Source organism: Puma concolor, chromosome D1 (assembly GCF_028749965.1).
Source record: "Puma concolor isolate L17-30 chromosome D1, mPumCon1.1.hap2, whole genome shotgun sequence".
Lineage (NCBI taxonomy): Eukaryota > Metazoa > Chordata > Mammalia > Carnivora > Felidae > Puma > Puma concolor.
This window is the reverse complement of record NC_141676.1, coordinates 41,303,153-41,326,553: the sequence shown is the minus strand read 5'-3', so window position 1 is coordinate 41,326,553 and position 23,401 is coordinate 41,303,153. Positions and strand designations below refer to the sequence as shown.

The window sequence follows — 23,401 nt, the reverse complement described above, 5'->3', positions numbered from 1 at the left end:
GCTCTTTTATTACAGGGGATCAGAACCTGTGCTCGTTTTCTTGACAAGAGGAACTATACACCCAGTTCTTCCCTCTGGTTCCCTGAATATACCTCCAAACAGTTCTCCGGCCTTCAGAGTAGCTCTCTCAAGCTGGTGGGGTGCGGGGAGATGGGTCAGTTGTGGGGGTTGAGCAGAGGTCAATGCGTCAGAGGGAATGAACAGGTATGTGTGTGTATGTGTCTGTGAGTGTGTGTGTGTGTGTGTGTGTGTGTAAGGAAGCACACCCCATGTCAAGTCTGATGAGTCTACTGGGGTTTCTAGCTGGAAAAATGTTCAGGGTGATGAAAGAAGGAATATCTGAGTTTTGGTAAATAAATGCAAACCAGTGAAAATATCAATAAAATATTTTTAATGCCTACAATTTCTTTTTATACATAAATTGCAAAACTTTCACCTGTATATGCAAAAGTAGATTCTCTTGCAGGTCAACAGCACCAGAAAACAAGCTAAACTATGTAAATGTTTGTTTTTTTTTTAAACTTGATTTGTCCATTATGTAAAAGACATGATGGATTTAATAACTTCAAAGAAATCTATATCCCACTCTTAATCATACACTAAACACCTGAATATTTATTTTATCACATCCACTCACAAAATAAATAGTAGTCTAATATATTCAGCACATTGAAAATAAACCAACCAGTTTCTCTTCATATATTTATTCTCTTTCCAAACATGTTTTGGTCTCCTGCTATATCTCAGAAATGTACTAATAGCTGCTTTTAAGTTACAAAATACAAAAACGGTAATTTCTTGGAGAAAATCTTGGGGTAACATTAAAAAAATGATATTTCGAGTTCCCATAGACTTTCTTTTTTGTTAACAGTCTTTGAACCTTCTCATGGCACACATGTAAGGCTGTCTGTGACATGTGGTACCCTGGCCTCCAAATGGACATAATTGCATTTATAGTTTAGAGAAAATACAAAGACAAGTTTTTGAAAGTAGCCTTAAAAGAAGAGTGCCCCTTGCTTTGACATAGCAATATCAAAAGCAAGTGGGACTGTGCAATCAGAGCCATATGAGTTTTATGAAAACTACTTTCTTTTCACATCATCTGTTAGAGAATGCCACACCCATGATCATGTAACATTACAATCGTGAAATAACATTACTACATTCGTGAATTAACATTACCCAATAAAAGGCACATCTTCAGATATTGAATTAATAAAATCTGAAAATCAAAACAGTAGAGGATACATTAAAAACCAAGCACTTAATTTGTAAACCTTTATAAAATAACAGCTTATTCCAGTTTCTTCAAAGGTTTGTGAGCTTTTTGTAAGAGCCGTCAGGAATTGCAGAACAAAACGGAAGACAGGATTTGGAAACAAGGCCAAGATTAATTTAAAAGACTTTCTCAGGACTTTCTTTTTAAATGAGCTACAGAAGTGCCCTTTTATAATGTTGATGCCGAGGAATAATATAATCAACATCTGTAGAAGAAATGCACTCAAAAGTGGTAGATGCCTAAGGACACGACCTGACTCTTCCTATGAAGTTCTAGAACTTTTATCTAGCACAGTGGTGCCTTTCTGTACAAATAACTGCACGTCAAGTAAAGTGCTAGTAAACGTTAAGCCACCAGAAATCTTTCAGCTATGATAAGCACTTGATTGTAATAGATTTTCAAAGAGTCTAGATACTGAAAAAATATAGCCCAGAAAACAACTTTTGTAGGGGTGGGGCGGGAGGAAGCACAAAAGTGACAGCAAAGGAAATAATGTTCCAAACCTGTTTTATTAATTGGAACACCACACTACCCTTAAATCAATTTCACTGAAGATATTTTGAGATGGGTGAGAGGCAGTCAACAGGATTTTCTGCCAGTGTGACAATTCTATGTAGATCATTAGAGTGTTACTCCTGGTGATGAAGACCTCTTTCAGAGGATCCAGCTTCAAAGTGAAATGCTTGCACTTTCGAAATGTGAAACTCAATTCGAAATGAGTCAGAGTCTTAAGGGACTAGGTCAAATGGTTGTCCCATTAAGGGAGGTAACAACAGTAATGTATACCACCCAAACTTGGAGAATAAAGAAAGCTTTATGGATAAAAAGGAATACACCAAAACAACTTTTGGAACTGTTCTTCAAGCTTATGTCCCACTGTCCCCAACCCTCCATATTTAGAATTAAGGACAAAAGCTCTCTAGCGTCATCATATCTCATTTTCTGTTGCTGACTTTTCCTTGAGACTTGGCTTCTCTCCAGCCAGAACCTAGGTCAGCCTGATTGGAATTGCCTGGGTTTGAGGCTTAAGAGATCTCAAGTGTAAAAATAGGACTTGGAAAAAAGTGAGAATGAAGAAAGTTCCACAGCCCGGTAAAGCACCAGTAGCAGGGAACGTCCTTTTCTACCTGGGAAAAAAATCTCTTCACAGTGCATAGTTTGAAATAAAAGTGCAATATGGGCAAAAAGAGAAGGTGGTGCTCTCAATACACGTGAATTTAGTTTTTGGCTTTTGGCATTAATTGCTAAAGAATTTAGGATAAAATGCAGTCGTTAACATCAAGAGGTACAGGGGCACCTTTTTCCAAAATATCTTTATAGAGAGGGAGGAGGGGAGTCTCACATGTCACTTCCTTATTTTTTAAACTATTACTCTTCCAAATCTAATGTTTGAATAAAATAAGCATTTTTCTTCAGTATAAAAATGACTTTTCTTAGATAAAAATCAATCAGCACAGTGACCTTGTCTATTTTACGCTAAAGCCAACGTAACAGTAAATTTGAAAGGAAAACCTGGAAACAGATTATTTTTAAACTAAATGGCATAACTTGTATTTTAACTGGAAAAAAAAAATTTGTTAATTGCCTTACCACCTAAATTAGTGAATAAGAATGCTCGGCATCCAATCCATGAATAATGTAAAATACGATATAATTTATTCTACTTTTTACTTCAAAGTCACAGAGATGACATCCATACGATAATTATAGAGCCTACTCTACATTTTCAAGTTCTCAATCCAAACATATACATTAGGACAGGTCACTTTATTGCTGGCAACATTCATGGAAGGGCCAGGTTCCTCATTAAAAGACAAAGTTTGATTGGGAGCTGGGCAGTGCTCTACTCACACATCAGCAGAACATGAAGAGGCAATCCTTTTTTTTTTTTTTTTTCCTTTTCAAAATAGCAAAGGAACAATGTAAGATTGGCTGACAGTGAACGGCCCCCATTAGAGTGCATAGCTCATCAGGATCAAGGCGGGCACCTGTGAACAGTTAACTTCATAAGCACGCTCACTGGGCATTCTATCATCTGCATTAGGTTTAACCCTGGAAAGTATCTGAAAATACTTTATGCTCCAATGACAGCCTGCAAATAACAGTATGCATTCCTTCTCCTTGAGTACCCAAGTATAAATTAAAATCATAAAGGGGCTTCTTCATTCTGAAGGCAGGACCTCCTGGCAGCAGAGTGTCTCCAGAATTTCACAAAAATAATAAAAGCAGCAGCTAACGCTTCTTCAGCTTCTTAGCCTTTCGACGCTTCATTTCTTCTTCTTCACGTCTCATTTCCTCTAAGTCCTCCTGCATACCTAGTCTTAAACTGTCACACACAGAAAAAAAGTACTTGTCAATATACATGACATTACCACCCTCTTTAAAAATTAAGAATGAAATTTCAACTGGGAGCTCATATGGAATGTGCTGAGGCATTAAAAACGCCTCAAGGCTTTTACCACTGAAAACAAACTAGCAGGAATATTTTTTACTAGGAGCCTCGGCCACTGATTCAACTTCTAGTAGAAAAAAGACCTCACATAAAACCTCAACATAAAATACCTTAACATTCCCCTTAAAGTAATAAAATGTAAATTGTTTATCACAATGGCTTTTAGAAATAAAAGACAATTTATTCAATAAATAACATTCTATTCTTATCCCTTCGCATCACTTTAGTTGGATATTTTATGTAGTTACATGAAGGGAAGGCAAGAGGGAAGAGGTTTAATATTCTGGGTTGAGACTGAGGGGAATTATCTTACCAAGTTAACACTATAAACAAAGCAATCTCTTGTTACCCTACCCTAAGAACTTATCATGAATTTTATTATCAGGTAGCCAAATAGGAATTAGACAGAATTTCATATTCCTCATCAGGTCCCTATGGCCAGCAGTGGTACAGGTCAGCAAGACTGAGATGTGTTTGATGTAGAAAGGGAATTAAAGATGGGGAAAGAAAAACAAGGAACTTGTTACAATGGGATCAGAGGAGGCCTCCAGGACTGACTGTGTGCCTATATAGGTGAGGCACCGCACTAAGCAACTTGTATACTTAATGTGATACCTCAATGGGTAAAAAGAGTTAATTCTCACTTTACCCATGAGAAGACAGATTGAAAAAAAAATTTTTTTAAGTTTATTTTTGAGAGAGAGAGAGCAGGGGAGGGAGAGGCAGAGAAAGAGGAGAGAGAGAATCCCAGGCAGGCTCCACAATGCCAGCACAGAGCTTCACGCAGGCATTGAACCCATGAACCGTGAGACTATGACCTGAGCTGAAATCAAGAGTCGGATATTTAACAGACTGAGCCACCCAGGTGCCCCAAGAAGACAGATTTAGAAAGGCTAAGGAATTTGTCTAAAGTCCCACAGCAAGTAACCAGGATGGGAATTCAGAAGCGAGGGGCCCCAAACCTCTGCTCCCAATGATGTAACTGGAGCAGCAAACAGAAAGGAACGATTAGGACATTTCTGCACAAATGTGTTCAGTTTTGTGCTTACCTCTTTGCTTCTTCCTTCTGCTGCTCTTTCCAACTACTCTCCATGTAACGTAAGGCATAATCACTTTCATCTTTGTATCTGATAAGAGGAAATCAATGTTGTTAGGGAAAACACCCAAATTCCCAAATATTTAGGAACTGCATCCTCCTGTTTTAAAAATCAGTATCTTTATAACTAATAAAAAACACAGGATTACTCTTCTTTCTTTGGCAAGGAGTGACAGAGGCAGAGGACAGGTAGCAGTGGGTTTCTGAAGTCAAGGCAAATTAAATGAGCCCTCACTACTCCCTGAAGGCAATTATTCCTGAATCTAATGTCAATGAAGGTACTCAATCCAACAATGCTTACTCACCTCACTCGCCTCTAGTTACAGAATAGTTTATATTAAAATCCTGAAAGCACACTATATATGGAAATCATTTTGTACATATTAATCGCATTTGAGCTTTGTGAGAAAGGACTTTAGAACACAGACTGAAGCAGGCAGATTAATGGTTTGACCAAGAACATATAACTAGCCAATGACATTACTAATATTAGGTTTTTATTAAAAAAATTTTTTTTTAATGTTTATTTAGTTTTGAGACAGACAGTGAGTGGGGGAAGGGCAAAGACAGAGGGAGACACAGAATCTGAAGGAGGCTCCAGGCTTTAAGCTGTTAGCACAGAGCCCGATGCGGAGCTTGAACTCACAGACTGGGAGATCATGACCTGAGCCAAAGTCAGACACTTAACCAACTGAGCCACCCAGGTGCCCCATTAATATTAGATTTTTAAATCTGATTTTTATTCCAATTCTTTTTACTACTCTTTTTACCAAAAATTTTTTTTAAACACTTTTTCTCAGGATTGCCTTCTAATTTCTCATATCCATGGCTTTAAAGGAGAGGGCAACTGTCAACCGATATGCACTATGTCCCTTCTGTTTTACATACAAAACATATGTCCCTTCTGTTTTATCTCATTTAATCCTTCCAGATGTCATTCTGAAAATAATTTACTCAAGTTTATCCAGCTAGGAAGTGGTAGAACTTCTATTCAAACCCTGATCTTTCATCTATACTAGTGTTCTCAAACTTTAATGTGCATTTGAATTACCTGGGAACCGTATAAAGCTGATTTAGATTTGGTAGCTCTGAAGTAGGGCCTGAGAGCCTGCATTTCTTAATGCTGTTGTCAGGTGATGTCAGTGATGTTGGTCCCATACTGACTGCTGTCCAGGGACCACACTTTTGAGCAGTAAAGCTTTTTACATCAAAGAAAAGCAGATGTCAGATCAGACCAGCTTTCAACACAGGTCTGTGATGTCAGATCAGACTAGCTTTCAACATGGGTCTGTGGATGGCTTTCTGAGTTCAAAGCCAATCTAGTTCTATTCCAGTAAGCTGCTTCACTCTCATTAAATATACATCTTACAAGGGCAACAGTTTAAAAAGGTATTTTTTTGCATGCAACCACACAAAAAATTCTGAGTTAACCGTTAGGTGGTGCCAAAAGAGTAAATCTTAAACAATCATCCAATGGTTCCTAATTAAGAATTTTATTCAATGCCTCTGCTATTAATGTTTGCTTTTCCCCCATAGCACGAGTCATTCAAAATAAGTATATCATTTATCTAAACCACCTATAGCCTTACTTTTTTCGGTCATAGCCAAAGATTTCTCGAATGTGCTTGGATATTTCTTCCTGAGGTTCTCCTTCATCTTCGATAAAATCTTCCATTTCAGAGTCATATTCATCATCATCTTCCTCCTCTTCATATTCTCGTTGCCTTTTGTAACCACTAGGGAAGGGAAGCCTTTGAGGACCTAAGAATAGAAAAGTCATTATTTATAGGAGCATTAAAACTGAAAATAGTCCCAACAAAGTTTTACATAAACTGAGATTTTAAGAATTCATTAAGACAGTATCCTCAAAAACCAGAGCCAGCAAACTGGCCCATAGCATGGACTCATTACGAAATCATCCCTGCTGCTTCATGTTGTCTACAAGGAGTAGAATTTATTTTTATCCCAGGGCTTACCAGAAGCATCTGTCACATCTTGTAGCCTAACAGCTGCCTTCCTTCTGGATTTAAAAGACTGATAAAATTAAAAAGAAAATTACAAATAGCTTACAGGATCTCTAACTTTTAATTCTGCCATGAAAAAGACACCAAAAGTAACAACCTACCATCTATTATCACAATTTCATTCCTATTTTTTTTTAGAAGTCCAACAAAGTATGAAAGATTCCCAGAATTATGGATAATTATTGAAATGAGTAAGTCTGACTTTAAAAGAAAATCACTACATTATCATTATTTTGTCATTTTGCCAAAAGGCTGAATAAAACTTTGCAAAAGACAGGCAATGATCAATAGAACAGCATCTGGGAACAACTGCTTTCTAGTCCTTGATTACAGACACTCCTTTTATTGATCTACAGTTGTTTTTAATACGCATGGCTTGTCTCCTTAGCTCGGCTCAACTTCTGCACTGTTGACATTTTGGGCCAGATAATTCTTTGTGAGCAGACTCTCCTGTGTCCTATAGTATAATAGCAGCATCCCTGGCCTCTATCTACTAGATACCAGTAGCATCCCCTGGGCCCAGTGGTGTCAGTCAAAAATGTCTCCAGACACTGCCAAATGTTCACTGGGCATCAAAATCATCCTTGGTTGAGAACCAATGTTCTAGCTGAACTAAGAAGTTAAAGCATGGAATCTTACCTAAGTAGATTCATAAAGGACCAGTAGCTAGGGTCTTGATGTGCTGCCCACTACAAGGAGCAGAAACACAAGGGCAGTTCCCGGTACATTGTGGATACTTAAAAAGTATCTGATGAATAAATGCACCAAAGGCTTCAAGTTTACAAATATACTCCAACTTTTGAAGAAAGGTCTCTCTAGTTCTCATGAAAAGGTAAAGATGAATTAATTCATTGAACCATATAAGGCATATTCACTCATCCTGTCTCACAAATCACATAGCCAAGTTTCATGCACTTGGAGACGTTACAGGGGTGAACACAGAGGGTCCCAGATAACTCTCTTTCTAAAGCCTTTTCCAAGTTATGATCACTAAAGGGACTCTCAGGCATAAAGAGAGACAGAGCATCAGGATTCTATCAATACAGGAGTACATTAAAGGGCACATGGAAGGGTTCACAGGGTCTCAGTTTACGTAAAACAAAGTACTCTTTCCAATTTCCTAGTAACAAGTCAATATCCTTAGGGTGAAGGACAGTTTTACCTTGGGCAGATCTGTAGCCAGATAAGGAAGCCTTCATTCCATTCATCTGTCCATTGCTGGATCGGCTAATTATATTCTTGGAAGAAATTGTTTCTGAGACAACGGTACACTTGGGTTTTAGGGGGAGACCGGAGCTACTAACTGTTCGCCCAGGTCCCAAGCTGCTCACTGGTCTTCCAGGGCCTGAACTACTGACCGTCCGTCCGGCTGGAACTGAGCCACTGACTGGCCGCCCAGGGCCACTGACTGGCCGCCCAGGGCCATTGACTGGCCGCCCAGGGCCACTGACTGGCCGCCCAGGGGGGCCAGAGCCACTCACTGGTCGTCGGAGGTCATGCGGACTGCTCACAGGCCGCCCAGGGCCACCAGAGCTGCCCAAAGACTTCCTAGAATCACCTGAGCCAGTGGTGGGTCGTCCAGGTCCACTTGAGCTATTTGCAGGATGCCCAGGGCCACTTGTACCACTGAGTGTCCGTCCAGAGAGATTTAAGTCACTGGCTGGCCTCTTGGTCCCACTGACTGATCGCTCAGGTCCTGAGCTGGGGCTGCCATTCTGGCGCCTGGGCATGGGGCCAGAACTAACTGTGGGCCGAGCAGTCCCTGTGCTGGGCCGCCCGGGAGCTGAGCTGGAGCTGCTGCCTGGCTGCCTGACGACACCTGGACTCTTGGCTTTATTGTGTGGGGTAACCACAGGCCCAGGCCTGGAATGGCTAGGATGGGGAGGAGATTTTTTGGCTTTGTGCTCAGTAGCAGATTTCTGAGGCCCTTTAGCAGAAGTCTTTGGGACACTTGGTGAATAGGTGCTGGAGTGGGGCTTTCCAGCCCCATTGAAAACAGGTCTGTCATGGCCCTCTCGAAATAAGGGCTGGGAGCAATTGCCAGATCCTGCTTTGGTCCTCTCTCCTGGCATGGATTTGGATGAAGACACACTTAAGTGTTTTTCATTGGCTGTACTGGGTCTGGATTTCTTCTCAGCATGAGGGAGGGGTGTACCCCTGGAGGAAGGGTGTTTGCCAAGTTTTGTGCCCACACTTTCTTTCTGAGAAGGTGCCTTTTTGGCTGGAGGTAGTCTTGCATCTGTCTCAGCTCTCTTTTTCCTCTGTTTCCGTTCAAGGAATTCTCGCTCCCTAAGTTCTTCTGCAGTCATAGGCCGCTCTTCTGTTTTCTTCACTACTTTGATCTCCACTGGTTCATACTGCTTTTTCTCGGCCAGCCTGAGTAGATCAGTGAAGTTCATGAGTGGCGGGGCACTTTTAAGGGGGACCTTTGGTTTGCTTTCAACTTTGGGAGGTTCTTGCTCCTCCTCATACTCCTGCTCTGACTCTGCTTGATTGTACTCTAAGAATTCATCATCTTCTTCCATCCCATACTCTTGTTCTGTTCCCTGGCTAGTGTGGCTTTCCATCACCTGCCTCTTCTTTGACTTTTCCTCAACGGGAATCCCGTTGTAACCATGGAAATTATCCTTTGTCCTCTTGGCCATAGCTCTTGCCTTCTTATCATGTTTTAGCTCAATTCGCTTTTTCACTAGTTCTTCTTTTCTCCTTTTCTCCTCTAAAGCTAAAATGGAGAAAACAAGAACAAAGTATTTCAAGGTCTGGAGGTCTCAAGTATGTTCATCCGAAATCAGTAGGTGGCCAAAACACAGGCAACATTCAAGTTACAGTTTGAAGACATCTAGGAATCAAAGGAGGAAGTCCTTTGAACAAGTATCAGTTGAGTCATCTTTACATAATGAGTGGGTTACGTATGGGGTTTTCAATATGACAAAGCAAGCGAGAGACTGGGGTTTTAGCTTTAAATATAGAAAATAATTCATACCAAATAAAGATACCAAGTTAAGGAAACAGTAGGAACCACTTCACAGTCATTATTAACTATGAATAAATGAATACTTAAATGTATTAAATCAGTTTCCTTGTCATTTGCATGAGGTAAAACTACTGTTTAAGTTTGCTGGTCTTCAAAAATTGCCCCTATTTTTAACCTTTAAGATAGCATTCTTGATAATTAAAAAAATTAAAATACAAAATATGTAGAAGCAGATTCAGAATGAAGGTCAAAGAATGGAGTTCTTATTGGGACCTAGTGTGGCCAATTGCAAGATATGGCCGCTATCCCCAAAAGCACTAAGAAGAAATAAAAGATAACATCCATACAAATGATCAGCATGAGAACACATGTAATATGCTCTAAATACAGCTGACTCAGGCACACAAATCCCTTAGCCTATTAAGTTACTACAAGCATCCGCTAGTTAAGTACAAGCTAGTTGTGAAGGTAGAAGACTTTAAAATTGACAATAAAGCTATAGATATGTACCTTTTTGCCGGAGCTCCTCTTCTTTTCGTCTGAGAAAAGCCTGAACAGCTGCAGATTGGACACCCTTGACTTTTGGGTCTTTTTTGGGAGGCCCCACTGCCAAACTATACCTTTTCTAAAAATAAAAAAAGTAAAAGTTAAAAGCAATTCAACTTTAAAAATGTATTTGCTATTAGGTGTAAGGCATGGTACCAAGCAATAGAGAGGTTTACATACTGACTGAAAAACGGATTCTGAATAAAAGATCATATAGCTAACATGGAAGCTTAGCTATAAAATTTTGGTCTAAATAGGATTATGCATGACTGTTTTTAGGTACAGAATTTCTTTGTAACATCCTAAATAATGCACACGTGAAGAATTCAGAGAAATGCTATTTTTATGTTATTTTCCCAAATAGGTACTTGGACTGGGGGACTTTTAAAAAGAAATCATCACTTAGAATGGACTGTTTAAAAATTCTGAATAAAAAAAAAAATCGACCTTTAGAACTAAGATTTCAAAGTGTAACTTTTCAAACAAACAGAAAAAACTACTCATAAAATGTTTTCTCTCCTGAATACCTTATTCCAGACTATTTTCTAGTAAGACTCACAGCTACACAGGTTATTTTGCTTACAGTATAAAACACTGAGATTTTACTTTGACCATAGGCAAAGCTGGTGGCAAACCAAAGCTAAAAAGCATTTCAAGGAAATCTAAGCAGCAAGAAGTGCCCAATTCTCTGTACTTTTAACCACAGCTCTTATGTTCATTAAATATTTGTTACATAAACTGTTTTAGAAAGGTTTCCATATCACCCCAAAAATACTAATATTATTCTGGCGCAGATGATATTAATCTGGGTTTTGATTTTTATGTAACTACACTGGGAAATGACTAAAACCATAGTAATGTTAATTTGAACTACAACAGGAAAAACATTTCCATTGTATAAGTATCTATCATAAGAGAAGTATGATAAACAGAATAACTCAGACCAGGATGATTCATCTCAAGGACTATTGCACATTAAATATATGGATAGAATATGTTTTCACTCTTATGTTGATCCTGAGAAACTTAACAGAAGACCATGGGGGAGGGGAAGGAAAAAAAAAAACAAGGTTAGGGAGGGAGGGAGCCAAAACATAAGAGACTCCTAAAAACTGAGAACTGAGGGTTGATGGGGGGTGGGAGGGAGGGGAGGGTGGGTGATGGGTATTGAGGAGGGCACCTGTTGGGATGAGCACTGGGTGTTGTATGGAAACCAATTTGACATTTCATATAAAAAAATTAAATAAATAAATAAATAAATCTATGGATAGCAAATAAGTTTTTAAATGTTCTCCCTCTTTTGTTAGGCTGATGACATTCTTATCCACTAAACCTGTTATTGTGCTAGTTAAAAAGGAAACACTAACCCCCCTGAGCACAAATCCAGCTACTTAAAAACCAAAAAAACAGACTCCCCAAATGTGCATGAAATTCTTGGGAGGAAAGCCAAGGACCCATGCTTACTATGTGGCTAGCCAAATACAAGACACATCCGAAACAGACTGGAAGTTCCAGCTAAGTTAGTTCACCAGTGAAGCAGGCCCTAATCCAGCATGAAAATCCTGCACGATAGCAATGCTGTGACCTGACACATCCCTGACAGAAATCCCAAAAGAGAGCACCCAGATTCCTCTCCCAGTCAGCTTGGTTGAATCACCATAAAACCCAGTAATAAGTCCCTATCTTTGTAAATTTAGTTGTAGATGCTTTCCATTGTGGATTGGAGCCCAATATTTAAAGAAGAAAAGGAGAGGGAGGGCACACTGAGGAGAAAGAGAATACTGCTTTACCTAACTGCCTATATATAAATTGTCCTCGTTTACAAGAACCTCAAACATAAGCTTTATCTACAAAAAGTTTATATTTTCTTAATGGAAGAGCCACTATGAATAGGACTCAAGTTGCATAAGATATACACAGACTCATAAGCAGAGACATATACTCACTTCACCCTATCCAGTAAGATTTGTAAGAGGAAAGATGGATTTTTTTTTTTTTGCCAAGACTTAAGATTTTCCTGTCCCCGCCAACAACCTAGTCCATATGTTCACCTGCCAAATCAAAGCTTATACAAAGCACCCCCCCCCAACCCCGCCCAGCCTCAAATGCCAATATACATGTTAGTGTTACCTTGAACAACACTGGTTCATTATCTACATATTACAGCAAAAAGCACTTCCTAATTTGACTTCAGGATAGACATATTTCTTCCTAACCTGAGACTTCAAGGGATAGGTAATGGGATATGACTAGCTGAAAAGCTACTCACGACTGCATACAGGCACCAACAGCGTCAATGGAGTACAGTTTACTAAGCTTCAGTCATTTGCATAACACCTGCATGATTTTTGCCCTTTTAGGATACCATCTGCATTATTATTTACTAATTTTAAGAAAATATATAGACCTAACACTATGACTTATTATTATAGCTTTACTTCAAGCAATAATATCCATGAAATGATTGGCTTGAGGGCTAGTTACATTTCTGCAAATCATGTTAAAATATAACCATTAAACACACACACACACACACACACACACACACACACACACAGCATTTTGGAAAATGCCAAAAAGGAACATAAAAATACAGGAAAGGCAGAACACAAAGAAGAAACAAGGGAGTGGGATGTTCAGGCTCTCAGATTTACTCAGAAAAGAAGTGCAAAGATTACTTTTAGCTTTTTCTTCTTTTCATATTAAATACAATTTTTTGTCAAATTGGTTTCCATACAACACCCAGTGCTCATCCCAACAGGTGCTCTCCTCAATGCCCATCACCCACTTTCCCCTCTCCCCCACCCCCCATCAACCCTCAGCTTGTTCTCAGTATTTAAGACTCTCTTATGGTTTGCTTCCCTCCCTCTCTGTAACTTTTTTTTCTCCCTTCCCCTCCCCCATGGTCTTCTGTTAAGTTTCTCAGGATCCACATGAGTGAAAACATATGGTATCTGTCTTTCTCTGCCTGACTGATTTCACTTAGCATAATACTCTCCAGTCCCATCCACGTTGCTGCAAAGGGCCAGATTTCATTCTTTCTCATTGCCAAGTAGTATTCCATTGTACATATAAACCACATCATCTTTATCCATTTGTCAGTTGATGGACATTTAGGCTCTTTCCATAATTTGGCTGTTGTTGAAAGTGCTGCTATAAACATTGGGGTACAGGTGCCCCTATGCATCAGCACTCCTGTATCCCTTGGGTAAATTCCTAGCGGGGCTATTGCTGGGTCATAGGGTAGGTCTATTTTTAATTCTTTGAGGAACCTCCACACTGTTTTCCAGAGCGGCTGCACCAGTTTGCATTCCCACCAACAGTGCAAGAGGGTTCCCGTTTCTCCACATCCTCTCCAGCATCTATAGTCCTGATTTGTTCACTTTAGCTTTTTTCAAAGCATCCACCTATTTTCAACCACTCACACTGCCAATTTTAAATTCAGCTTTTTTGTTTTAGCACCTTTAATACTCAAGGGTATTTATCAAGCTGACTTTACTTTTACCCCAACAACTCTGCAGTACTTTTTGTTCTGTCCTATGATGTAGAAGGGATTCAATAAATCTATTAAAAGTCTCATTTCATGGGTCTGCTAGGAAACAAGAAGGGCAAGGTCCTAACTTGATGAGGCTTAATCTTATTCACTGACATGAGCTGAGTCATAATTAACAGTTTCTTACATCCGCTGTAGCTTGATGCACTCAAAAGCAGATACCAGGAAAATATTAAAATATTCTCTTAGGCAAACTTTAGGTCAAAACCTAGAAATCTGGGGTTAGAAAAAAAAAGGGGGGGGTCCTGTATCTCCATAGGAAATATTCTTCTTTCTTAACTGTTTTGAGATACAATTCACATACCATAAAATCCATCCTTTAAAAAAAATTTTTTTTTAAACTTTAGAGAGAGTGAGTGAGCAGGGGAGAGGGGCAAAGGTGGTGGGTGGGTGGGAGGGAGGAAGTGAGGGAGGGACAGGGAGGGAGAGGGAGGGAGAGGGAGGGAGAGGGAGGGGGAGGGAGAGAGAGAGAGAGAGAGAGAGGGAAAATATCTTAAGCAGGCTCTTCGCTCTGTCTGGAGCCCAATGTAGCTCAATCCCATGGGATCATGACCTGAGCTGAAACCAAGAGTCAGATGCTCAACTGACCAAATCACCCAGGCACATAAAATCCACACATTTAATGTGTACAATTCATTGGTTTTTAGTACATTCAGAGTTGTACAACCATCACTACTATTGGATTGCAGAACATTTACATTATCCCAAAAAGAAATACCCGTTAGCAGTCATTCCCCATTCCCTCTCTCTCTCCCCTCTGCCCCTGGCAACCTACTTTCTGTTTCTGTGGATTTGCCAATTCTGGACATTCCATATAAATGAAATCATGTACCCAGTGTACCATTATACAATAATATTTATCACAATATAAGGGAAAATTTACAGGCCATAGACAAATGGCTATATATGAGTGATTATACAAAATATTAAGATTTTTCAAATTTGAAAACACTTGTTAATTTTCACTTGACTCTATTATTAAGTTTGAAAATAGACCCCTTCAAAGGCCTAGAAAATATCCTTGAGAGAATGCTCTGTAAGTTAGTTCCTTACATCACTGAACTGAGAAATTATAATTATTTCCCTGGCTTATGGAAAATTAAGAAACGATTAGCTTCTATGACCATTAAGTGTTTCAGTTTCAGCAAAGGTACCATTTTAACTCTTTTGGAGTAAAAATAGAATATACCTAGAACTTTAAAATGACAATTATTTAATACCTAAGTAAATTTAAATGGAGATAATGTAATTTTACTTTGATGTCAGTGTTGGCTTTTCTATTTTTTTTTTTTCTCAAATAAAAACTTTCAAAGAAACAAAATGAAATCCTACAATATGTGTGGCTGCCATGGTCAGTTTTACGTGCCAGCTCAGCTAGGCTATAGCACTCAGTTATTTAAATCAAACACTAATCTAGTGTGGCCGTGAAGGTATTTTGCAGGTGTGGTTAACATCTACAATCAGCTAACCTGAGGTAAAGCAGATTACCCTCCATAATGTGGATGGTACTCATCCAATCAGTTGAAGGCCTTAAGAGCAAAAACTGAGTTTTCTCAGAGAAGAAGGTATTGGCCCTACAAATTTCAGACTTGCCAGCCCCCACAATGACATGAACCAATTTCCTAAAATAAATCCAACTGGTTCTGCTTCTCTGGGGAGCCCTGACTGATACAGTGGCCATTTGTATCTTGGTAGTTTCCCTTAGTACAATGTTCTCAAGATCCATGTTTGTAACATGGATCACTACTTCATTTCTTTTTATGGCTGAATATTTCACTGTGCTGATTTACCACATTTTATCTATTCACCAGTTGATGGGTATTTGTTTTTACTTTTTGGCTATTATGAATAATGCTGCCATGAACACTTGTGTACAAGTTTTTGTGTGTGTGAACATCATTTCTCTGGGTACAGGGCTATAGATCTTCTTAACCTTGAGCTAGTCAGACCTTTTTAAAAGGGGTTGCAGTAACACTCTGTTCAGTTGAAAGATCTGAGATTTGTTGTAACAGAATATTGTAATAGATAATCCCCTACGCCCAAAGGGGTAGCCCAGTAGAGAACAATGCTTTTTTAAAAACATAAAAATAAAAAGCCTCAGGCCGGGATTACATTATATTCTATTTAATAAAGCAGAAGAACTATTTGGCACTTTCTCCTGCATCAGATGGTCACATTTAGCTCTAGCAGCAGCACATTGAGATGCACCCACCAATTCTGAATCTGATTCAAGGCACCAGGCTGCTTCATTGTTTGAGCTTCATGAAAAGCAGCTGGACAAGAGTTTCTTTTATCCTAAGTGTATCCATTTTATTATACTGCAAGCCAACTCAGTCATTCTGCTGGACCCCAATGAATGATCCACAGCAGTGAAGCTTATGCCATTTAAATACAGTATCAGAGATTTTGCCAAGATTTGTAATTCTGAAGCCAACAGACCTAGAAAACATTAACTCACTTTAAGACATATGTGTTCCTTGCATTGGAATTATACTGTCATGGTCAGATAAGGAAAATGAGGAGTTTTCTGTTCTGGAAATATGTGTTAACCAAATACGTTACATTGGAATCAATAGTCAATCCCTTCTTGAAAGTTGTTCTTTACTCAGGAGAGAACAACATATTGTTGTAATTGTAGAAAATATAAATTTCCTGATGGCTTTATACATATTAGAGACTTATTATTAGAGTTAGGAATATTCAAAGAATATATCTTTGAGTTTAATAATACTATACAATTTCACAAAACATCATAGGGAATAAATGCAGGCCTGGAAAATGAATGGTTTGCATTAGGCTTGCTTAGCTGGGTGGTTAAGAGAATGAAAATAAAACAGTCAAAAAGCACGCTATTCAGGATTGCTATAGGGTCAAATGTAAATTTACTATTATTGTGTTTATAAAAATATACCTGATTATAAAATGTAGTATCAGATAGGTACCTCAGAGTCCCTAGCCCAACCTCTATGTTAGAAGTGGCCCAAAAAGCACAAGTGTGTATTAACTGGTTGTCACTCACAATTTGTAACAGAGTGTGAATTAGAATCTAAGTCTCCTGACTCAGGTCCAAGAGTATTCCCACTATATGTCTCACTTCTACGTTAATCCCAACACTTTCATCCAGCTCTAACCTCAATTTTTATGTTTACTTTGAGAGAGAGAGCGAGCGAGTAGGGGGATGTGGGGGGGGGGGGAGAGGGGGTACAGAGAGAATCCCAGGCAGGCTCTGCACTGTCAGCCCAGAGACAGACACAGGGCCGAACCCATGAACTGTGAGATCATGGCCTGAGCCGAAACCAAGAGTCAAATGTTTAACTGACTGAGCCACCCAGGTGCCCCTCTAACCTCAATCTTAAACACCCTTCCCAAATTTCCATCTGCCTCTTGGATGGTGCCATGACCTCCAATAGGTCCACCACTTAACTTTCTATCTTATCCACCCTCACCCTCAGACTATTTCTGTCAACCATACTGGCACTCTCCCACCACAGGCTGTAAGTCTCTCTCTACCCACCAATTTCCAAATGCTGTTGGTTTGCCCTTTAAATTTCTCTCCCATCAGACTTTACTGTACATTGACAAGTGCCATAAAAACCAACAGTTATTGCCTAAGGCTATATTATATTGGGCTGGAGTTGAGGGTAGGAAGCTGGATGGGTTCAGGCTTTATTAAATGAACAACCGTCCTCATATCCAATAGACTCTTCACTTAGCACAGGGTCATGATTAAGAGCAAGAACTCCGGAGCCAGTTAGCCTGTATAAAATTCTCTGCTCTACCGTTACTAGCCCTGTCACTTTTTGGCTGAATGACTTCAGACAAGTTTCCTCATCTCTCTAGGCCTCAGTTTCCTTATCCATGAAACAACCTTCCCTATATGGTCATCACAGTGATTGAATTAATCAATGTACACAAAGTGGTTAGAACAGTGCCTGGCACCAAGTAAGCATTATAAATGGCAGTTGTTGTTGTTATCATTATTATTCAGAAAGAGATTCTCTTAGGTAGTGATGGGAAGAAAAATAACAATCTCTGGTGGTAGAGTTACTAAAAGACCCTCTCCTTCCAACACTGGTTAAATAGTACTACCCCCCCAGGCTAGCAATTCAGAGCTACTTCAGACCCTGGCAAACTCCTCTTCAGATCCAAGCATGGGAGCAATCCAGTTACAGCCAATAAATCAAAAGTTGCAAAGTGATTGCAGAAACGTTTTTGTTGGCCCATACTGTTCTTTCAAAGGAAATATAACTACTGTAGCACACAGTAGGCTTCTTTTGAATGCAGAGCTTGACACCTATTATTTTATATCTAGACAACTTCAAGAGCTTCCATTATTATCATTTTATATCCAGGCTACTTTAAGAACTTACATTATCTACCTGGCCCTCAGGACATCTGAACTTGCCACCCCAGTTAAAGTCCCTGAGCCCCTTTTCCAGTACCGACATTCTTATCCTCAAGGGGCTATAGCCCCCAAATCCTCATATGTTTAGTACCACATAAATGCTTCGTCTTTACTTTTTGATTTGACGATCACACCAGAGCGACAGCATCTCTCCGGGATGATTTTCACAGTATGACTGTGAGAAAGCCACGTAAGTCATCAATTAGTTACTTACAACCTACAAGAACCCATATTCTAAGCTCTACCATTCTATCAAATCAAGATACTTGGTTTTCGCTAGAGGAACCAGGGAGAAAACTTTTAAGTACAAGTGCGAGGTTACCAAAAATATCTTTTCTCCTTTAAATATAAACAGAGCTTGCGACGATAACTGGTTACATCACCTTGATCAGCTGTTTTTTAAATTCAGTTTTCCACTGGGAAATGATAGCATGCCTAATATTGCTAGGCATGATGCAATCCTTCCTTTGTTTTAATAAAACATTATAAAAATAACTATTTCTCCTGAAAAGAAACAACAGAATAGAGTTTCCATTACAGAAATGTTCATTGCTTCTCAAACCAGACACAATAGATACCTCTTAAAAGTGAAGCCCTGGAGGGGCACCTGGGGTCAGCTGGTTAAGTGTCAACTCCTGATGTTGGGTCAGGTCACGATCTCACAGTTTTGAGATGAGCCCCGTGTCGGGCTCTGCACTGAGAGTGCAGAGCCTGCTTGGGATTCTCTCTCTCTCTCTCTCTCTCTCTCTCTCTCTCTCTCTCTCTCTCAAAAATAAATAAATAAAAATTCAAAGTGGCTGTCCAGGTGTTTTATATTTTACCCTTCCTTGGAGTTAATCAGTGCTAGTCACCATAGCTCCTTTCTGTAGCAAAGTCTGACATAGGAACAATGAAGACCGAAATCTCAACATCAGCTCTGATAAGACTGAAATGGAAGGTGGGGAAGAAGATGGCTAAAAGGAAAATATGAACCAAGCACCAGAGTGGGATGCAAAGCCTCTGTGGTTCTCAGACCATCATTCAGTCAATACAGCTTATGTCAAACATGGGGTGCATGTGTATGACTGAGTTGTTGTTTCTTGACTTGATGGTTTACAAGGATACCTGCTTTGCCACAGTTTATTACACTGTACAATATATATTTCACAATTGATGGTGTGCTCTCAGAGGCTTTATTTACTTTGAGCTGATAAAGCAAAGTAACAGAATAATTAGATAAACCAAGTGAAAGCAAGATCATGGATTAAATTCAACTGTCTTGCTGTTTCTCAATAGTTTCTTTTGTGACACATTCATCTAATGTAAAAAGAAAAGGATTATAATGCTAACTAAATCAAACTTCTAGGCTTTCTAGTTTTTTGTGGGGGTTGAGGGTGGGGAGGGGAAAGTATGCTTTCATAAAATATATGCCTATATTCGTTTATTAAATTTTAAATGATCTCACCAATTCACCTTTCTTTTCTGCTTCCAATCTTTGTTATTTAATAGATTTGTTGATAATGTACATATTCTAAAACATACACAGATTTTGAAATCTTCTGCTCTAGTAATATCTGGTTTTTAGAATAACTTGGTTCTGATTCTCCCTCAGAATATTACTGGGTATCAAAGCTAGTATTACCTATTTTTGACCTCCACTGAAATTCAGGAAGATCTAGAATAAAATATGGACCTAATTATGCAAAGATGAATGGTTACGGGATCCAATATTGACCTGTCTAGGAAATTTACATAATTTGAAGAAAATAAATTTGGTTGTTCAAGGTTTCAGTGGTTTAAGCCCATAAGTTCAACATACAGATCTTCGGGCTCATGGCTTAGGGGGAATGATTATTCAGCGTACTTGGGATGAAAGATGAATATATGGGAATTTAATAAATATTAAACTGATAGATATCAGTTTCATTTACCAATTGTTTTACTATCTTCAAATCAATATTTTCAAAGGGTAAAAGAATGGGCCAGACTCAGAAGACAAGAAAAGTGTAGAAGTGGGAAAAACAAAACAAAACACTGCAAATACACAAAAATCTAAGAAATGCTGAACGCATAGTGAGAGCTCAATAAATTCCAGTTGAACTGACTTTGACAGAGAGCTGTTCGAGGTCTATACCTCACTGCTCAAACCGCAAGTATCACAATGCAATTTGTCGGTTTACAGCTGTGCTGTGGGTACCATCTGAGGATCCAGAAATGATTAGTTTATGCAAAACAGCTACACCCCGCAGACTAGGCACTCTCCACCACTTCAGCGTGTAGATTTTAAAAGTCTTACATCGCTCTGCGAATACGGGCGAATTCGCAAAATTACTGAGCAAATGGGACATAGATTTTAAACAAAGGCAAACCTGGAAGGCCACAAGTAAACGGAAGTTGAATAACTTACCCATTCTGTTGGCCAAGGATTTCGTGGAATCTGCTCAACTTCTCTTCCCAATACATAAGGTATTATTAAATCTTTGGGAGGTTTTAATTTAGTCATCTCATCAGAGAACTTGTTCGAGAAATCACACAATGTTTGACCCCATCTTAGGCGGGAACTCACCCAAAAGGCTATCAGACCACATCCCGAAAACCCCTGAAACTCCCCAACGTACACGTTTTCTTTCCATCCTTTGGGCTGAAGTTTATGCCAAAGCCAGAAACTACTAGCGCTGGATTCCACCATGTACCAGGCACGGTTTCACTCACCAGCCTTCACACAACTCTAAAACACCCGCACTGCAAAGTCCACGTTGCAGGGGTGACTAAGCCGGAGAAACCTACTCGCCGGAAGGCTGCCACTTCGCACCTCAAGCCCCTTTTCACCCATTCCCCAAGAATGCACGCCCAAGAAAAGCAAACAAGGCGTCCAGGTCTTCCCTCTCCCGGAGTCGATAGGCGGATGCCTGGAAGTTCCACGGGCCAGAAATTCCAAACTTGAAGATTAGGGTCTCCTACACTGGTGCCCGGCTGGTACTTACCGGCACGTTGTTGACACCTTGTCCTTTGGAAGCTATCAGGAGAATTTCCCTGAAATCCATGTTGACAGAGGCGGAGACACTGGGCCAGGCTCTCGGAAAGAAGTGAAAGTACGCCTTACCGAGGCGCCCAGCTACAGCCAAGTGAACTGCCTGGCCCACCCCTCTCCCACCCCTCCTCAGCACGACCACTTCCGGCGCCTTCCAATGCCGTCTGCCCGCCCCCTTTCCTCTTGCGGCCTATATTCTTTTAGGTCCGCCGCTCAGCTCTCGAGTCCCTGGCGTAACTTCCGCCTTTAGGCTCCAGACACGTAGAAACGTGGTACGTGGCTGCTGGCGTCGGCTCGAAGGGGCGGGACTAGGCCCTTCACGGACCAAGGAGACGCGGCCTAGTAAAGTGAGGGGTGTGGCCAAGGGAAAGATCCACTTCCCTGGAGGCCGGGGCTCGCGACCTGACCATCTTGGTGTTTCTTGTGACCTCTGAGTAGGGAAGGTGAGGGGGTGGGGGGTTACCTACCAGGCCTGGGTTCTCTGGGTGTCACGGGTGGGCGCTCAGGTCCGAAACGGCAGGGCCCCAGCAGCTGAGCCGACGGATCTCGGGCAGGGGGTTTCAGTTACCGGTTTCTAGGCGCTCGCGAAATTGCGCAGGCGCACATGGCACCGACTAGTCCTCTCGTGTACACATTACTCATCACATCCTGGCACATGGTGTGTGCTCACCTCCTGCGCAGATGCATGCATGTCGTTCGTGTATAGAGACACAGGCTTGGTGCTTTTGCCCCATCTAGATAATAAGCTCCATGTAGTGGATAAATGAAGGAACTCTTTACATACAGTCCCAGTCTGAACATACTTGCGCACTAACGAAACATACATGGCCCATATCATATTAATTTGGAGTCCAGTCTTGGGTTCCTTTTAAGAGTATCTGGGGCCTGTAAAGTCTCATTCAGTAAAATAACGCTAATTAGACCTGGGGTGGGAATAGGCCAAGACTGGCTGCCAGCTAACAGGGCAGATATTTTCAGTGTGATGGAAAGCCCATTCCAAAACTGGATTGTGGTGATGATTGTAAGTTTACTGAAAGTCACTGTACACTCAGAACAGGTGAATTTTCCAATTATATATCAATACAGATGTTTAAAAATATTAGGCAAAGCTGGTCTTATTCTTTACAACTGAAGTTTTAATGCTGAGTTGTGGCCCTGACTACGTTTTTCCGTTTAAGGTTGCCCAAACAACAGACCAAGATGAAGTCTTCCTCTGATGACAGACCTGGAATTTTCAATTCCCCTATTCCCTCTGGGGAGCCCAGCATAGCATACAGCTCACCTATGCTATGCATTCCTTTCAAATACATGCCCGCCTACTTTCAGTAGATTAGGTAGAAGCTTGAGTGTAATGTACTGAAAAAACTAGCAGACCTCAGGGGCCTCAAGTGTAAAAAATGAAAACTAAGATTTTTGAACTTCCTTCAAGTGATTTTCTCTATTCAACAGGTAGAATCCTCTTTCAGTGTTAGATTCTGATTGTTCTTAGGATAAAGACCAAAATTTTAATCCTAACTGTGGCTTGTAAGGACTGCCATGATTTGCCCTGGCCCACTTCTGTAACATCATCAGCTCTACTTTTTCACTTCTTCGTATGTGCCAGGCTCTCTTCCACTCCAGGTCCTTTCCCCCTTTCTCCCTCTGCCTAGTATGTTCCCTCTAAACTGCTGGGCCAGCTCTAACTCATCCTTCAGCATCATAAGCCTTTAGTGAGTGGTCATCAGGGTTTAAGCCCCAGTTCTGTTGATTTCTAGGTATTGTATGACCTTAGGCAAGGTTTAACCTCTCTGTACATCAGTTTAATGTAGAAAATAACAAGGATAAGATGGCTGTAAAATAACTCAAGTAAGGACTATAGATTAGTACCTGGCTGTTATGGGCTCAATTGTGTGCCCCCCAAAATTCATATGTTGAAGTCCACATCCCCAAGATGTCAGGATGTGATCATATTTAGAGATAGGGTCTTTGAAAAGATAATTAAGTTAAAATGAGGTCATTATCTCGCGGTCCGTGAGTTCGAGCCCCGCGTCAGGCTCTGGGCTGATGGCTCGGAGCCTGGAGC

General features: G+C 40.2%; 1 protein-coding gene across 2 annotated transcripts; it reads right to left on the bottom strand.

The window, feature by feature from the left end:
• Window positions 1–368: 368 nt before the first annotated feature.
• On the bottom strand, window positions 369–22,023 carry SPTY2D1 (SPT2 chromatin protein domain containing 1). 2 transcript variants are annotated; one of them, XM_086677830.1, is made up of 6 exons: window positions 21,807–22,023; window positions 10,336–10,450; window positions 8,014–9,573; window positions 6,417–6,588; window positions 4,781–4,858; window positions 369–3,605 (listed from the first exon to the last, which is right to left on the bottom strand). In XM_086677830.1, the coding sequence occupies exons 3-6, from the start codon at window positions 9,494–9,496 to the stop codon at window positions 3,512–3,514; spliced, it is 1,827 nt and encodes a 608-aa protein (XP_086533956.1). In that variant the 5' UTR covers window positions 9,497–9,573; window positions 10,336–10,450; window positions 21,807–22,023; the 3' UTR covers window positions 369–3,511. The 2 variants fall into 2 exon arrangements, with proteins under 2 accessions (XP_086533956.1, XP_025784917.1); XM_025929132.2 differs by lacking the exon at window positions 21,807–22,023 and adding an exon at window positions 21,293–21,596.
• Window positions 22,024–23,401: the final 1,378 nt, after the last annotated feature.

What these genes read in the sequence shown, in the direction of transcription:
- SPTY2D1 (XM_025929132.2), bottom strand. Translation starts at nt 21,352, where the DNA reads ATGGATTTCAGGGAAATTCTCCTGATAGCTTCCAAAGGACAAGGTGTC. An exon ending in AAGGTGTCAACAACGTGCCG is followed by an intron (nt 10,451 to 21,292) that starts GTAAGTACCAGC and finishes TTTTATTTTTAG; the next exon opens with AAAAGGTATAGTTTGGCAGT. An exon ending in CAGAAGGAAGAAGCAAAGAG is followed by an intron (nt 3,606 to 4,780) that starts GTAAGCACAAAA and finishes TGTGTGTGACAG; the next exon opens with TTTAAGACTAGGTATGCAGG.